This window comes from Sesamum indicum, linkage group LG8 (genome assembly GCF_026168435.1).
Source record: "Sesamum indicum cultivar Baizhima isolate 11 linkage group LG8, ASM2616843v1, whole genome shotgun sequence".
Classification (NCBI taxonomy): Eukaryota; Viridiplantae; Streptophyta; class Magnoliopsida; order Lamiales; family Pedaliaceae; genus Sesamum; species Sesamum indicum.
Window position 1 is genome coordinate 23,621,561 of NC_142664.1, and position 12,486 is coordinate 23,634,046.

Consider the following 12,486-nt stretch of genomic DNA (forward strand, 5'->3'; position numbering starts at 1 on the left):
TTGAACTAACATTAAAATAAATATAAAATACGTGTTGTTTAGTTCATTTGACTTTATATATATATATATATTTAATTAATGTAGAATAAATAGAATAAAATTAAAATATAGGATTAATTACACTTAAATGTAATTTAAAGAAACAAAAGCATACTTCTTCATTTTTTTGAAAAAATCACACTCGTGCCCCTCCAAGAATTCTCTATTTATAACTATACTCAATTCCATTAGGACTTGAATGGAAAATATACCGATTCTAGGAAAGAAAATCATAAACTTTGATTTTTACACCTCATTCAACATTTCGTATAAACTATTGACAGAATGATCACTAGTTCTTCCATTAGTCAATGGCAATTTTTTATCAAATGACAATAATTTTCAAAGAATATTTTATGATCACAGTTACACTCTTCATTTCATATAGAGTATATTTATCTATTATAAATATAAAAATATAAAATACTAAATGAGGAATAAAATAAAAAATTTACTAGTAGAGCAGTGAACTATTTATAAGGCCATGCTCAGAAAGTTCATTTAGAAATGAGGATCATAATTCAAACTGTGCGCCTAACAAAATTAAATTTCATAGCTTTTACATTCTGCCAAACCCTACAATTATATGTACTAGACTGGGGCAAACACTAACAAAAAACAAAAAAGAAGCCAAATAAGTTACATATCAAAAAGTTTAATCCAAACTCGACTTAAAGGGTGTGTGGGTAAGTTTATACATTTTATAAGTTTCTAAACTTTATAAGATATTTTAAAAGTTTAGAGATGAGGAATCTTATTTTAAAGTGTATGATAAAATAAAATATTAGAGTATTTGGCATAATAATCTCTTCATATTATAATAATCCAAAAAAGTCTTCAAACTATGAGATTTGGTCAAATTTTCAGTTGAAAGTGCACTACATTCTATGCAAACATCATATTTGTCTTTAAGTATCACATGTGCACTGCATGTGATGTTTCTCTAACAAACAATTTGATCGAAAATGATTTTATTTGACAATTTGCAAATTTTATAAAGTTGAGATGACAGGTTGATATAAAATATAAAACTTTATATGACAAACTGTATATATACCCTTTAACTTAACAACTCTTGTATGTATAATTGATACAAACACTTTGTTTGACGAAGATTTTAGTTGTGAGTGCTCGTGATTTCATCACATCTCATCCCAGTGAGGAAAAAATGAGATAAAATGAGTTGGTTGAAATGAAATTTTTCTCAGAGTATGTAATTAGATTTGAAATAAAAATATAATGATTATAGTTGATATGTGTTAAATGTGTTAAGAAAAACGTAATAATTAAGTGATTTGATATATTTTTATTCAAAATAGTGAAATGTGTTTGAAATATATAATTTTTCAAATAAGAAACCATACACTACCTTAACTTAATTGGATGGAGTGAGATGGAATACATCCCTCAAATACACAACTTTCTTTCTCTCTTTTCTTCCTCTTCACATTTTGGCCTATAAATTTATTATTACAAGAAGCATATATAGGTTGATTCACTCTCAAAAATATGCATCGGTCGACGACGACGAATTATGGTTCAGGCAGAGGATCTGAGGAGTTCATGGTTAGCTTCTTCCCAGCTGCTTCAAAGGGCTTAGCATCTGAGGAGTTTTTGGGCACTTACAACAGCAGAAATCTCAATTTTGATGATGATATTGGAAAGAAGGATATTATTTGTCCAAAGTCTAATTCTTCAGGACAGAGAACTGTTCATCTCATCCCACTGCTCTTGCTTGTCTGTGGTTTTGTTCTTTGGTGGTTCTCAACTCCAGTAAAACCTCTTCATCACTGACTTTGCTGCCTACTATGTTTCATTCTTGAATTTTAGTACAAATTGTTCCATCATTATCATGCCGAATCAACATTCAAATCTTACATAAACTTTCAATCTTTATATTTTTTAGGTGTCTAATTAACGTCACTTTTCTTTATTATTTTTCATGGTTTATATAATCGTCTTATTCAACTACTCATTATCAAATAAGTATATGAAATTATATATTTTCTCGTGATATATATATATATGTATATTCTTGATGTGGTTTCATTGATGATATATGTCATATATATATCTATAATATATTATATAAGACTTTATTTTAGAATTTTTTTTTAGATCTATTCAAATGATCTTGAATAAATATTATATCTACTTTCTCTTAGTTATGTGCAACCTCACTAAAAAAATTATTGGGTAAATTACAAAGATGCACCTCCAATAAAGTTTAATATAATTATAAATATCTTCTTATTAGTGAAAAATTTATAAATATTTCTCTCATTTTACTATTTGTTTAGCAACGAGCCCACTCCGTTAGTCTTCTTAGTTTTTCATGATGAATTGATGTCCTTTTGGATGATAAACTATAATTTGATATTCTTTTAAAAAAGAAAATATTTTTATGGCTAATATATCCTATGAATGTTTTACGTTACTCAATCTTTGATTTTTTTTTTATATTTTTCAAATAAGAAAAAAAAAATTAACCAGGATAAAATAGTAATTTTTACCTTATTGTCTAAGGACTACATAATTATTTTTTATTTAAAAATTAAATATTTATAATTTTTCAATAATGAGAGTTTTTTTGTAACTATGTTTATACACCAAAGTAGGTAACTACAATTTACCCTATAATTTCATATTAGTTAAAAGAGATTTAGATATGCAACCCAATTAAAATAATATGACACGAATTCAAATTTGGAAAACATAATTAAAAAAGTAGAAAACTATGGACAGATAAAATTTCTAAAAATTTAAATAGAAATGTTAGAATATCTGAAAATGAATATTATTTCTTGATTTTTTCTCTCCAAAATGCCATTGTTTGATTTTGTAGTATATTAAAAACATGGTATCAAGGGTTTAAAAATGCAAGGATCAGACGTGCAATTGCGGAGCTTTGTGACGATAGTTGGAGTTAGAACTTGAATCTTGTTGTATGCATGTAGTGTCCGAAAGACCATTATTTAGTAGTTTGGACTCAATTATTTATTGAACTTGAACATAATATACTTTAATATGAACTAGTCATAATTAATGTGACATATTTAAATTTAATTGATCAATATAAAAAAAATTATATTTATTTTGAATCCATCCATTCAGTCTCTCTATTCCCGAGGGGGGTATCCCCCCAACCTCACTGTTGGATGATTTTTGGGCTGAAGCTCAATTTACATAGCAATAATGTTAATTTTCCTTTCAATCGACCGATTACCCTAGTAATATTGAGATTCAATCTCCTGAAAGACTAGGATTTTATTTTTTGGTTTCTTTTTTCTTTTGGTATTTGTTAATTTGATCTAAACTTGTACAAAGTACAATTTTTAAATTTGTTGATAATATTTTTCTTAAAATTAATTGTCTTCAATTTTACATTTAATTGCAAATAAAAAATCTATTACAAAATAAACAAATTACGATGGATTTTTCAACAGATAACAATCGAAAAATACTACCTAAAAGAGCCGACGGAATATTATTCTGGACGATTTTACAATGGAAACCACTGGAAATCCCCTCAAGATTTATGATGGTACTGTCGGAAATTTTTTGATAAATTTTCAAACAGTTTTTCCCTTGGAGTGGTGGTTGAAATTCAGTATTCTTTTTGGTAAAAAGAAGAAAATGCTGCAAAACCCATCAAGAAATCCGTCGAAAATTATTAATTTCATTATTCATCTATTGGACGTACTTTTTTTACAATTCTTTTCAATAAAATTATTTTTGGAATTTTTTTCAGACGAAAAAAAATCCGTTGGTAATTACAAAATCTTCATCAATCCATCGAGAATTCCGTCGTTATTAGGCTTATTTTTTTAATAGTTTATACTCAAGAGATAATGATTTTCACCTCAATTAAATTAATTGAATGTGATAGTCGAGTATCATAAAAAAAATAATATTGTTGACTTAGGTACCATCATAATTGTCCATATGGCTAGCTGTCCTCGATGATATTCCAACGCTTATTTGATGTACTGACATTGGAGGGGCCAAATGTTACACCAAACTGGCATCCCAAGGGGAAAAATGTTACAAAAAATAAGGTAAGAGGGTGCAACCATATATTTATTTGAAGACAACAGGAGCACTTCATTGCATGTATATCAATATTTCTGTAATGAGGTGTACAAGTAGTTAAACTCCAACACCACGAAACACACGCAAGTTTCTCCTAGTTTGGTGTTTGTGTGATCAGGTGTGAGGGAGCTTAAGAAATCAGAGATGGCTTATGCTGCTGTCATTTCTCTTAGGAAGACGATTGAGGGCCTTCCATATTCTCCTCTGATTTCTTCTCTTCCTCCCTTACCCACAGCGTCCGCATACAAGGAGGTGAAGCGGTTAGAGCAATTTCTACGAACACCGCTTTTTACTTCGGGAAACAGCGAGAGGGTGAACGCTCTGGAAAGGCAAATCAGAGAGATTGTATGCAGATTAGAAGATGTACTTGAATCCCATGTACTGGATCAATTTCTCTCACAATCTGAAACCATCCATACAGGTCGGACCAGTTATCCGTCGACGCTGTCTCCAGACTTGGCCTTGGAAGTGAAGGAAGAGATCGATTTCTTTGTGCAAAAGGTGCAGGTGATCATCGGGGCCGACTTTAGCAACTTGTTGCTTACTGAAGAAGATGATGCCATTGTATCTTCAAGAACTGCTGAGGTCCTTTTGGATAGAAAGAAGTCAAAGATTATTGGATTCGATAATGAGTTGAATAAACTCAAAATTCTGCTCACAAGAGACACGTGCGATCTAGAAGTTGTCTCAATATTTGGGATGGCAGGCATTGGTAAGACAGCTCTTGCCAATGAAGTTTATATAGATCCGTTAGTACAACAATACTTTGACTGCTGTGCATTTGTCCCAATAGGCGAAAAGTACGACGTAAGGGGAATCTTGCTAGGTATTCTAGCTCAAATGGATTATGGGATTGATGGAAGGCACGCAGAAAGTAGTGAGAAATTAGGCGAGTATCTATGCCGTAGTTTGGAGGAGATGAGATACCTAATTGTGTTGGATGACATTTGGAACGGGAAGCTCTGGTTTGAGCTGAAAAGGTTCTTTCCAACTAATAGAAAAGGAAGTCGAATTGTGCTGACAACAAGGCTAGAAATGGTAGCTTTTTATGCGACCAATGGTAGAAAATATCTTCACAGAATGCGGTTCTTGAATGAAAAAGAAAGTTGGCACCTTCTTCGTGAAACGGTGTTTGGCGAAGAGCACTCGTGCCCTCCTCAACTTGAGAAAGCTGGAAAGAAGATTGCTGAGAGGTGTGAAGGACTTCCACTTGCAATCATTGAGGTAGGGAAGCAGCTATCTAAAGCCGAGAGGACGCCAGAGTACTGGAATGAGGTAGCACTAGCAGAAAAAGAAAATCCAGTTTTCAATTGTGCAAATGAGGAAATTTCAAAGGTACTATATTCGAGCTACAAGCACTTACCTCAACATTTAAAAGCATGCTTTCTTTATATGGGAATTTTTCCACATAATTGTGAGATTTTTGCCTCCAAGCTCATCCAATTATGGTGTGCCGAGGGATTTGTTGAACAAAATTCTCCCTCAAAAGATTTTGCAAGAAGCTGTCTGGAGAACCTTGTGTTCACAAACGTTGTTCTGGCCCGCCAGCAGGGCTCCAGGGGCAAAACTAAAACCTGTAGGGTCCATTTTGTCTTTAGGTACTTCTGTATTAAACAAGCTAGGAAGAAAAAGTTTTTCCATGTTGTAGATCATTATGCTAATCAAGGTATAGAGAGCCAACTCCGGCTGTGCATTCATAACAATGGTTTATTTGGCATCAAGGATGTGTACAAGTCGATGACATCCAGTTCAGATGCATGTTCTCTCCTTTGTGTCGGTCCTCACCATCCATACCCAGTACCGGTGTGTTTGAGTTTTGGTTTGCTCAAGGTACTAAATGCACTTACAATTCGTTTTTATGGTTTCCCAATTGAGGTGGTAAAACTAGTTCAGTTGAAGTTCCTCGCCTTCACTTATAACGGAAAGCTCCCTGCTTCCATATCCAAACTCAAGAGTCTTCAGTATTTGATTGTCCATCAATATCTAACCATCTTACCTTTCGGGGGGACTCGAATGTGTCTCCCTATGGAGATGTGGACTATGCAAGAATTGAAGCATCTCCAAGTCATGGGAAGTGACCTACCAAATCCTAGTTTAGAGGACGCTTGCTTACCAAATCTGTTAACACTCTTAGGAATTAGTGCTCACAGTTGTACCAAAGAGGTTCTTGAAAGAATCCCGAATCTAACTAGATTAGGAATTCAAATCGGCTTAACTCTAGATGTTGCTAAACCCTTGTGCTGCTTAGACCATCTTAGATATCTCCGACGACTTGAATCACTCAAATGTGTCATTCTAAATCCTAATCCCAGATTGCGGGTTGTTGTCCCGACACCACCTGTTACCGCTTTCCCATCAAGTCTTAAGAAGTTAACTTTGAGTGGGCTCGGATTTCCTTGGGAATACATGAGTACTATTGCTAAACTGCGGAATCTTGAAGTGCTCAAACTGCGGTGCCATGCCTTCCGGGGACCGGTGTGGAATGCATATGACTGTCAGTTTCTGCAACTTAAATTTCTACTACTAGAAGACATTGATCTGGAGTACTGGTATCGAGGGCTCTTCCCGTGGCTTGAGCGCCTCATCATTCGGGACTGCTACAAATTGAAACGGATTCCTCTGGGAATTAAAAAGATCTCAAGTCTTGAAATGATTGAGCTAGTTGACTGCAACCCTTCTCTTGTCTCTTCTGCAAAGAGAATAGCAGAGGAACAGAAAAGCAATGGAGATGATTACCTTCAAATTTGTATCAAGTCTTCAGCGGATGATCGGACATGAGAAGCACCCTGGCTCTAAAGGTAAGATGGTTTCGGTTTTTATTAGTTACTGAAAAGACAATTTCTCTTGTGATTATGTCTTTGTGTAAACTGAAGCACACTAGAAAAACAAATGGCCAAATCCAGTCCAGCTTCATTTTTCCACCGTCACCCTAAGAAAATAACTCAATAATTATAAGAAATGTTGATGTTAAAATTAGCTAAGTAATTAACAAATAAAATTTTTATTGTTAAATATACATTTTAAACAATTCAATGCTAGCTAGCTAAATCCGTCAGCAAGTAAATTTTCGTTACTTTTTCTTTTCTTTCTTTTAAAGAAAATCATTATTTAATTTCAATTGTAAAATCGAAATGGAAGTGAACTAAAAGTGCCATTCTTTCAAAGTTATAGAACAAAAAATGCATTTTTTTTCCATACTAGTTTTTCTTAAACTTTTCTTATTCAAATTAAAAAAGAATGATCCCCCAACAATAAAATTTGCGAAATATTATTCCCTTACATATATTTTCTACTACAAAAGTACCTCTTATGCTGTGTAATTAATTCTGTTTACAACTTTAAACATTAGTAAGTACCGGTGCTATAGCAATATGAATTTTGCGGTCACTGAAAATCTTGGCCGGGATACTTTTTTGGGACAAAATTTCGCTCTAAATTGCGTCGCCAAATTTTGTAACGAGACCTGCAACGACTTTTGCCACAAGTTTTGCAATATTTTGGAACGACATTTGTGACAAGATTTTCATGGAAAAGTTTGCAACTATAATTTTGTTGCAAAATCTTATTTTATTTGCAAACATAAAAAATATTAGGTATAATTTTTTAAATTACAAAAAATCTATGTATAATTACACTAAAATTTAAGTATATGAAGATGTAATTATTCCTTATTTTTATTTATGGGATAATGACTGGAGTACAAAAAATAATATTATTGACTAAATTAGTTGCCATTATATATATTTTTTTGACCTTCTTGGAGGATGATGGAATATTTTGGTTTTCTATATGGCCAGCTGTCATTGATGCTTTTCAATTCAACTTGTAAAATAAGTATTATTTCATATGGTTGATCTCTTGTAACTTCTCCAAATTTTAATCTTTTATATATATTCCTTAATTTTAGTTGCTTAAATCAACTTTGACCTTTACAATATTATATATATATATATATATATACATATATATATAAAATATAGGTAAATTCTACATTACCCCCTCTATCTTAATCTTGTATTATTGTATCGGAAAAAATGCAATTTTAGTTCTATATGTTAGGGGTTGATAATTTAAATTTTGTTCAAATTAAAATTAATAATTTGATCTTGTAACTTTAAAAATTATTGTAATTTTATTAGTCACTTTTCCACGATTTGGTCCAAAAATTCTACGTCATTAGTCATGTTTGCACTTTGGTCCTGTATTTTTAGTGGGTTGGCAATTATGATTTTCTAACTTTGGATGTAGCGAATTTAATCCTCTATCTTCAAAATTATAACAATTTTGGTCCTTAAACTTAGTTAGTGACCATTTTAATTTTTCCTTTATGATAAAAGATCAATAGTCAGACCCAATATGCTTTTGAAATAAAATTAAATTTTTATAAATTTCATAACTTGACTTGATTGCCGTGCAATTAAGTATTCGAAGCCTTTGATTTTATAAAAATATTAGGTATTAGATTTTACCCGATAAAGCTTTCGTTCAAATCACATGAAAATCGAGTTTAAAAAAGTGTACCGTAAGAAACTCACATGTATGCATTCTACAAAGAAATTTGCATTGGTTTATGATGTTTACATATTTTCATAATTTTTTCGAGAGTATACTAATGCTATGTGGTAGAAAACTTCATATTTTAAAATTATGAGTGTGAAAAAAAGTTTCAAAATTCTATGGTAAGTAATTTATAACTTTATTTTTAGAATTCATTCAATCAAATTGCAAAATATTATATAAAATCATATCCATGAAACAAAGGTGCAATTCGAATATTTATAAAAGAACAAGGGGTAAAGGTTGGCTGCTTCAATTGAGATCTTGTGAAAGAGGTGACGTGAGACAAGATTAAAATGGAGGAGAATAAATTGAAATTTGTCCTTATAATACTTTAAATTTGAAATATTTTTATCCCAATTAAATTTATCGATTTAAATTATTTATAAAGTAAGTGTATTATATTTATTATGTGATTGATTACTTTTATTGAATTGTATATTGATCAACGATAAATATATTACACTTACGATATAATTAATTTAAATTTAATTGAATACAGTAAGAATTAAAATTTTCCAAATTAGAATAGGAGTGTGGACCAATTCTCATTATCAGCTGTTCAAGATTCTTTTGACTATTCGGCCTAATTTTATACGACAAGTTGTACAATTATTTATTACTACATCCTACCATCCTCATTTCATCAACATATGCTAATTAATGCACTAAGATTTCCCCGAATTTGGCATTTGTGTGAGATCTGAGAGAAAGAGAAATTAATCAGAAATGGCTTATGCTACTTTGATTTCTCTCAAGCAGACAATTGAGCGCCTTCTAAATTCTTCTCAAAATCCTAATCTTCCACCCTGTCCCAAAACCATAGAATTTGCATACGAGGAGGTTAAGTCCTTACAGGAACTTTTTACGTCGGAGGACAACAATAGCAAGAGGGTAAATGCTTGGGAAAGGCAAATCATAGAGGCAGCATTCAGATTAGAAGATGTACTTGAATCAGCCCATGTATCTAATCTTCTTCTCCCGCAATCTGAAATCCTCCATGGAGATGAGATCAGTTACTCGGCGGAAGTCAATGAAGAGATTGAGTTTTTTACTGAAACAGTGAAGAAGATCAAGGATCAAATAAGCAACTCGTCACTGCCTGAAAAAGACGATGCGGTTGTTTTCTGTACTACGGATCATGTTGGAGGAAAGAAGTCAAGAATGCTTGGATTAGATAATGAGTTGAGTCAACTCAAAGATCTTCTTGTAAGAGATGAGTCTCCATCCCTAGTTATCCCAATCGTAGGGATGGCAGGTGTTGGCAAGACAACTCTTGCCAATGAAGTTTATGGAGATCCAGATATAGTGAGCCACTTCGAGCGTCGAATATTTGTCTCGCTGGGCCCAGAATGTGCATGGAGAAAAATCCTGCTAAGTGTTCTAGCTCAAATAAATTCTGGGATTGATGAAACACATGTAGAAAGTAACGCAGAGTTAGCAGTTCGTATGTATAATAGTTTATGGGGTTGGCAATATCTAATTGTGTTGGATGATATGTGGGATAACATGGTTTGGGCTGTCTTTAGGAGGTATCTTCCAGACAATGGAAATGGAAGTAGAATCATGCTGACAACTAGGTTACTACAAATAGCTCGTTATGCCGTCAACAATGATGGCGGATTTATTCTTCAAAAACGGTTCTTGAATGAAGAAGAAAGTTGGCATCTTCTTCGAGAAAAGGTGCTTACTAAGGAGTGGTTGTTGCCTCCTGAATTTGAGAAAGCTGGAAGGAAGATAGCCAAGAAGTGTGAAGGACTTCCACTAGCAATCATTGCTGTTGCTAAGCACCTATCTCAAGCCGAGAAGACATTAGAGTACTGGAAGAAGGTAGCAAAAGAAGTGCATTCTGTTGTCGGTGCAGACCAGGAACTGTCCAAGGTATTATATTGGAGCTACTATTACTTACCTCAATGTTTAAAACCATGCTTTGTCTATATGGGAGTTTTCCCACATGATTATGAGATCTCAACCTCCAAGCTCATCAACTTGTGGTGCGCTGAGGGATTTCTTGAACGAAATCCGCCTCAGACCTTAGAAGATTTTGCCAGGGAATGTCTGGAGGAGCTTGTGTGGAGTAATGTCTTTCAGGTCCGCACGCACAACTCCTTTGGTGGATTTAAAACTTGCAACATCTACTTTGTCTTCTGGCATATATGCGTGCGAGAAGCTGAGAAAGACAAGTTTTTCCATATTGTAAACAGTTATGGCAATCAAGGTATAGAAAGCCAACGCAGACTATGCATCCATAACAATGTTTTATTTAGCATTAAAGATGTGCACAACTCAATGGCATCCATTTTGAATGCTCGTTCACTCCTATGTACCGGCCCGCATCATCAATATCCAGTACCGATATGTTTGGGTTTCCGTTTGTTGAGGGTGCTAGATGCACTGACTGTCCGCTTCTATGGGTTCCCGATTGAAATAGTAAAACTAGTTCAGTTAAGGTACCTCGCCTTTACTTATAATGGAAGGCTCCCTGCTTCCATATCCAAACTCCAGAATCTTCGGCACTTGATTGTCCATCAATACCTTAGCATAATATCTTCTAGAGCTCGTCGATCATATCTCCCCATGGAGATCTGGAATATGCGAGAATTGAAGCATCTACAAGTCATGGGAAGCGACCTACCAAATCCCGATTCTGAAGGTGCTTTCTTACCAAATCTCTCAACACTCTTAGGTATTAGTGCTCACAGTTGTACTGAAGAAATTCTTGGAAGAATCCCAAACTTGAAGAAACTAGGATTTCAAGTTGAATTACCCCTAGACGCCGTTGAACCTTTGCATGTTGCTAATTCCCGTGGACTTAAATCACTCAAATGCGCCATTGTGAATCCTAACCCTAGCTTTGATCAGGTTGTTGTCCCCGCATTGCAAGGTGTTTCAATTTTCCCATCAACTCTAAAAAAGTTAACGTTGAGTGGACTGAGTTTGCCTTGGGAAGACATGAGCATTATTGCTTGTATTTGGAATCTTGAAGTGCTTAAATTGCGTTGCTATGCCTTTAGAGGCTCAGTGTGGCAGACTTGTCAGAAGGGATTCAAGAATCTCAGATTTCTTCTAATTGAAGACATGGATCTGGAATATTGGACAGGGAATAGAATATCTTTCTTCCCAGATCTTCAACGCCTAACTGTTGGCCACTGCTACAAATTGAAAGAGATCCCTTGCCAATTTGAAGAAGTCCTAACTCTTCAAATGATGGAGGTAGTTGACTGTGCCCCATCTCTTGTGGCTTCTGCTGAGAAAATAGTAAAGCAGCAAAAAGGCTGTGGAAATCATGTCCTTCAACTCCGTGTTAAGTCTTCAAAGGACGCTCGGAAAGCACTCAAGTGATCATGAATGGCACCTCGGCTCTCAAGGCAAGCCGGATTCAGTTATAAAATTTTGTGTGTGCATAGGCAGGAAGGTTTGGCATATAAATCTTTAACCATTTAATAAATAAAACAAGATTGTGTACACATAATGTTTTGAATGAAAATAAGGAGGACTCACTGCAAACTAGGAGTCGTCGTTGGTGAAGACTCCCTTCAACGTAGAAACTGACTTGCATTGACCAGATTAACGAAGATGAACAGATTGTGGCTTATCCTAGAATACAACGCACGTGAAAACTCCTACCAGAGGAAGACTTCCCTCTATAAATACAGGCTTGATCTCCAATCGGGAAATACCTTCCATACTTTACTCTTGCTGTCAATTTTCACTTAGCATTCTCTTTGCAATCGGAACACAATTTTCTCTTACGAATTTGTTTATCACACTTCGATTTCTAATTACTATTTACTTTTT

At 33.9% G+C, this 12,486-nt stretch overlaps 2 protein-coding genes across 2 annotated transcripts; both read left to right on the plus strand.

The window, feature by feature from the left end:
• Positions 1 to 3,474: 3,474 nt before the first annotated feature.
• Positions 3,475 to 7,052, plus strand: LOC105168701 (putative late blight resistance protein homolog R1A-10). The gene is made up of 2 exons (XM_020695837.2): positions 3,475 to 4,843; positions 4,925 to 7,052. The coding sequence occupies exons 1-2, from the start codon at positions 4,276 to 4,278 to the stop codon at positions 6,907 to 6,909; spliced, it is 2,553 nt and encodes an 850-aa protein (XP_020551496.1). The 5' UTR covers positions 3,475 to 4,275; the 3' UTR covers positions 6,910 to 7,052.
• A 2,162-nt stretch (positions 7,053 to 9,214) lies between these two features.
• On the plus strand, positions 9,215 to 12,030 carry LOC105168702 (putative late blight resistance protein homolog R1A-4). Its single transcript, XM_011088835.2, has one exon. The coding sequence runs from the start codon at positions 9,418 to 9,420 to the stop codon at positions 12,028 to 12,030; it is 2,613 nt and encodes an 870-aa protein (XP_011087137.1). The 5' UTR covers positions 9,215 to 9,417.
• The last annotated feature ends 456 nt before the right edge of the window (positions 12,031 to 12,486 follow it).

Excerpts from the sequence above, each read along its gene's own strand:
- LOC105168701 (XM_020695837.2), top strand. The coding sequence starts at position 4,276 with ATGGCTTATGCTGCTGTCATTTCTCTTAGGAAGACGATTGAGGGCCTT. Across the intron at positions 4,844-4,924 it reads ATTTGGGATGGCAGGCATTG|GCGAAAAGTACGACGTAAGG; the intron begins GTAAGACAGCTC and ends TTGTCCCAATAG.
- LOC105168702 (XM_011088835.2), top strand. The coding sequence starts at position 9,418 with ATGGCTTATGCTACTTTGATTTCTCTCAAGCAGACAATTGAGCGCCTT.